This window comes from Humulus lupulus, chromosome 1, assembly GCF_963169125.1.
Source record: "Humulus lupulus chromosome 1, drHumLupu1.1, whole genome shotgun sequence".
Classification (NCBI taxonomy): domain Eukaryota; kingdom Viridiplantae; phylum Streptophyta; class Magnoliopsida; order Rosales; family Cannabaceae; genus Humulus; species Humulus lupulus.
In genome coordinates this window covers 205616723-205622304 of record NC_084793.1, presented here as the reverse complement: position 1 = coordinate 205622304, position 5582 = coordinate 205616723, and the positions used below count along the sequence as shown (strand labels likewise).

The 5582-nt window shown below is 31.0% G+C and overlaps 1 protein-coding gene across 2 annotated transcripts; it reads left to right on the top strand.

Moving 5' to 3' along the window:
• Positions 1–1082: 1082 nt before the first annotated feature.
• Positions 1083–4842, top strand: LOC133802665 (probable serine/threonine-protein kinase WNK6). 2 transcript variants are annotated; one of them, XM_062241027.1, is made up of 8 exons: positions 1084–1319; positions 1813–1924; positions 2163–2200; positions 2382–2609; positions 2701–2921; positions 3058–3215; positions 3320–3737; positions 3828–4842. In XM_062241027.1, exons 2-8 carry the CDS (start codon positions 1826–1828, stop codon positions 4616–4618), a joined length of 1953 nt encoding a protein of 650 aa, XP_062097011.1. In that variant the 5' UTR covers positions 1084–1319; positions 1813–1825; the 3' UTR covers positions 4619–4842. The 2 variants fall into 2 exon arrangements, with proteins under 2 accessions (XP_062097004.1, XP_062097011.1); XM_062241020.1 differs by having other exon boundaries at positions 1083–1319; positions 3320–4842.
• Positions 4843–5582: the final 740 nt, after the last annotated feature.

Below are 5582 nucleotides of genomic sequence, written 5' to 3'. Positions count from 1 at the left end.
ATATCATTAAATTATGTGTAACAACGATATTGCAACATAATTCTATGAATAATGTAGAGAATTTATATGAAAAAACATACCCGATTATACTATTTTTTGAGATTTAGATTCTAATTGGTGGGACAATTCTTTATCAACACTTTCTCCCTTCATTTGAATCGTTTTACAAAATTGAATATATCGACTATAAGTTTTTTCAAATAGATTTGATGATTGAATTTTGTCTAATTGTAATTTGAGTTTTTTGTAGCTTGTTTTTTTTGTTTGATTTTGTCCAAGATTGAATATTTTCTTGTCATTTCAATTGAGTGGTTGTTGTCTTGATGATTAGTGTTGTTGCACAATCAGATCGTTGACATTAATGGAGTTTTCCGGTTGTCAAAGCTTGGTGTTATGGTTGAATGGTGTTGGAGAAGATATTGATAGCGTAAAATGTTTTTTTTTCATGTGGTATTATTTAAGTATATTTTGTGTAATATTAGTTTATAAGGAAAAAAATTCCTAATTTTAAATTATTACACAAGGTAATTGTAAAAAAAAAAATTTATACATTCTTCAATTTTTTTTAGCAAATTCTTTAATTTTTTTTGTCTATATAAAAATTAATAAATGCAACGAAGGGGAGTGAAATATTTTTAAGGTCAATTTTTTTAATACTTAAATGTAACTTTTAAAATAATAAGTAGGAAATATCTTATTTTAAAATACTTAAAGAAAACCTATTCCAAAAAAAAAATACTTAAAAAAAAAACTAACCATAAAAAACGTTTATCTCGCAGCTATATGAAAATTCAAATATGAATTTAAAATTTACTCAAAAAAAAATTAGAAAATAAAATAAACTTTTAAAATTTGAAAAAATGATTATGATTAGCCATTAACCAAAAGAAAATCTCTACCAGAAAGCACCAAACTCAAACCATCACTTTAATTCAACGACATCCTAATCCACATCATCTAATCTTTAAAAAGACATTTTAATCCACGTCATTTAGTTTCCAAAAGTACCCAATCAAATGACGCCCCTTACCCTCGTTGCACAGAAAAACTATCTTACCAAGACTAGGCTTAGGATTGATGGAATCCTAAATCCGAAACAAAAACAGATAGTAATGGTTCACGGATAAGTATAAATACGCGTCGTGTTTTCCGCTTTCTCTGAAGAAAGGGAAAAATATAACACAATCCCGAGAACAAGAACAAAGAGGACGACGCCATCGACATTATCATCCATACCAACACTTGTTCCAAAATTTGGCTTTTGATTAGGGTTTCGTTTTCCTCAAAGCTCAAATACGAGGGAGCTTCTTTTTTCACAGGTAAAATCTTATCAGGTGATTGACCTCTCTCATGTATTATTGATTCTTGTCTTGAGATTTTGGGATTATTGTAAGGTTTCTATTTGTTTATTAAGTTTTTTCTTTCTTTTTAAATTTTCGTATGCAGAAGCTAACCTTCTAATTATACGTTTGATTTTTCATTAATAAATTAAATTTTTATCTGAATGAAATTCATCTTGCTTTATGTTTTTGTTTAGGGGTAATTTTTCTAGTTTATTATCTTGATGGGATACGCGAGTAATATCTTTATTTTGTTTTAATTTTTCCGAATTTGAATTAATTATTTTATAATAAATGTTCTCGTGGAAATCGAATGTGTTGTTTGAATGTGGTTCACCATTGAATTTTAACCAAATCATTTGTTTAAACAAACTTGGTACCTGTAAATTTTTAAGCTCAATTTTCCTTTTTCGGTTAGGCATTGATGACATAAATGAAATAATTTTTTTTTTTTAAAATTGATCATTTATAGGTAGCTTGATAAGATGAATTTAGCTGTGGAGAGCTCTGAAGATGGGGAAGGCCTTCCGGAGCCTCCCGATCCTGATGTTCTTGAGATTGACCAGACTTGTCGATACATTAGGGTAATGTTTTTATCAATCCTGTTTTATTGATCAATGCTTTACAGATTGATTGTAGTCAGCTCTGAATAACCAAGGACAAGGATACAAACTTCGGTATTATCACATCATTGACATCTATAGAACTGTATTTAGTTACATTTTTTTTAATTTTTAGAAAAATATTATTCTGATTTGTATTTTCTCTACTACCACATCTAGCTCATCGGTATAAATGTATTTTTTGTTTTTGCTCTAACAGTACAAAGATGTGCTTGGGAAAGGTGCTTTCAAGACAGTGTATCCTTTTTTTTTTGGTCAATTTTAGGTGATTGTTATTTTGATTGGTTTATGATGATCATATGAACTTAATACTTTTCATATAATACAAATGAAGTGATAAGAAATTATGTGAAAATGATGAGAATTAAATAATCTGAATCTTAAGCTGCAAATGTATCCTTAACTTTTGAGCAATCAGCTACCGAGGTTTCGATGAAGTCAATGGAATTGAAGTGGCATGGAACCAAGTTCAGATTGATGAGGTGTTACAATCACCAGATGGCCTAGAGAGACTATACTCAGAAGTGCATCTCTTGAAATCATTGAAGCACAGAAATATTGTAAAGTTTTACAACTCCTGGATTGATGATAAGAACAAGACTGTCAATATTATTACAGAGCTATTTACCTCAGGGAGCTTGAGACAGTATGTATTTCTTTCTTTAAATCTGTAATGAAGTTCCTACTTATCTTATGGTGGAGTGGCCTTGTAATTGGTGGTTGAATATACGATGCAGGTATCGTAAGAAACACAAGAAAGTTGACATAAAGGCTTTAAAGGGATGGGCTATACAAATTTTGAAGGGATTAGAATACCTTCACAGTCACAACCCACCAATTATACATAGGGACTTAAAGTGTGACAACATATTTATCAACGGCAATCATGGAGAAGTCAAGATTGGAGATCTTGGGTTGGCAACTGTCTTGGAGCAGGCTAATGCTAAAAGTGTAATTGGTAGGTACTAATTGGTACATCATGTGGGTCTGGGATTTCTCTTGAGATAATTTACCTCATTTTTGCATTCTACTCTTCATGGTTTCTTTGTTTGCTATCTGCTCATTTTACTTATGTTTGGATGTGGTCCTAATAGGAACCCCCGAGTTCATGGCACCTGAATTGTACGATGAGAGTTACAATGAGCTGGCTGATATATATTCCTTCGGAATGTGCATGCTGGAGATGGTGACATTTGATTACCCTTATAGTGAATGCAAAAACTCAGCTCAGATATATAAGAAGGTTACTAGTGTAAGTTATCTTTTATTAAGGAAGTATATACTATCTTTTAAGAACTTTAGTCGGTAATTTGGTTTGTCAGTCATCTGATTATTTACAACTGATACACTCTACAGGGAATAAAACCAGCTGCACTTTCTAAAGTAATTGATCCATCCATGAAACTTTTTATTGAGAAGTGTATAGTCCCAGCATCTGAAAGATTGTCAGCTAAGGAGCTTTTAGTGGACCCCTTTCTCCAAGGAAATGGCTCGGCAAAAAATCTCACTCTGCCACTTCCAGATATTGTTCTGCCCAAAATTGGAGCCTTTGGAGATCGTTGCGTGATGTCTGAAGGGCCTACAAATGCCCAAGTTATATCTATTGATGATGGTGAGCCACCTATTATTACTACTTTTGTTAACCCAGTTGAATCTTTCAATTCTCTCAGCGTGGAGGTTCAAAGGACAAAGAGAGGCAATTTCTTTCTCCTAAAAGGAGAGCAAAATGGTGAGAACTCTGCATCATTAATACTAAGAATAGCTGATGAAAATGGTACGTATCATGTATTGCTCATCTCTAATTCATTTAAATCTGTATCAATTTTAACAGCATATGCTATACACTACATTCTCCTATTTACAGGTCGCGCTAGGAATATACATTTCATATTCTATCTCAATAGTGATACAGCCCTTTCAGTTTCAAGTGAAATGGTTGAGCAACTAGAATTACCTGAACAGAATGTTAAACTCATAGCAGAATTAATTGATTTGGTGCTCATAAATTTAGTACCTGATTGGAAGCCTTGTGTTCATGTTGATCATCTAATTGCTTCAAATGGAGGACCTGCCCATATGACACACAAGAAAGACTCTGGCACACCAACATATGCACAAAGCGGGATTGGATCATACCAAAATGTTTGTGAAGCTGCCAGCACCTCGAATGATCCAGTTTTGCCGACTTCTTCCTCGTTTGAAGGTTCCGCTCAATCAATGCCTGATAACTCCAACCACTCCAAGGCTGATGAGGTCATTTCTAACGCAAATTCAAATCTGCATGATGAAGTTACAGAGGAAGATCGGATGTCTTATGCTTCTGCAATCTCTCATGAATGTAGTGACAAAAATTGCTCCCCTGATTCTTATTGGAATACAGAGTTTGGGTATGCTGACAACAATAGCAATGCATCATATTTAGAAGCGAGAGATTCTCTTACTGGTTTGGAGAGCCATGGTTCGGTGACCTTAATGAGCTATCCAAGCCAAGTGTCTTCTTCAAATCAAGACGAAGAGGATAAGTTGAGGATGGAGCTGGAATTGATAGAACTGCATTACCAGGATGCTGTCAAAGAAATATCAAAGAAAAGAAATGAAGCTATCATGGAAACAAGAAAAAAACTATCACAGAAAAGTATAGAGTCAATTTACTAAAATTGAATTTATTTGTCCTTTTTTTCTGATGGGTATGGGTTCATTTGTTTTTCTTATCCCTCGCTTTGTCTTGATTACATTTTTTTTGGCAAGTGTAGATAGTTGGTTTCAGGAAGGTAATTTATTGTAATAATGTATATGGTAGAGTTCATTTCTTCTTGACGAAATAGTGTCTTAATTTATTTTGGGATTTTAAAGAGAAATTACTACTAACATTTAAATAATGTGTTATTTAATTTTTTTTATCAATCAAATTATATATTAGTATACAAAATGCAGATGTCATTATACAAAATTTATATGCTACAAAATTGAAATTTATAAATCAAATAAAAGTATATCTACACTTCTAAAACTCGATTAATATTATATTAATCTACTAAAGCACATCACAAAAGAAAACACTTACATTAATTATACCAAATAATTAAACATATGTACTACTAAAAATAATTATGGATGCTTAAATTACAATTATATGACAAAATATATACATATCATTGTATACCACACCGTAAATTTCAAAAGAAAATAGAAAATATGAAATTTTATAAAAATTACAAAAATATGGATAACAATTTGTAGCTCTTACTTACAATTTTACTGTTTATTATAATTTTCTATTTAGTCTATAAATATTATTTACAAAATTGTAACATATAGTTACAAATTTGAAAATTTTAGTTAAAAAAACTACATTGTTACAAATTTGTAAACTTTGTTTATTAAAAACAATCTGTATTTACGATTATGTTCCTCTTTTTTATATAATTTTGTCTAAATTATGTATTTTTAGTATTTTTTTTAAATCTTAGGTAATTTTGTAAACTTCTCAATCTAAAAGGTTGAAGCCACAGTTCATATTTACTAGATAGTAATGAACAAAAATATGAATATTTAATTTAAATCTAATTACATTAAAATGTAACAAACAAGTATTTTATAAATAAAGTTTAAGTTTCTC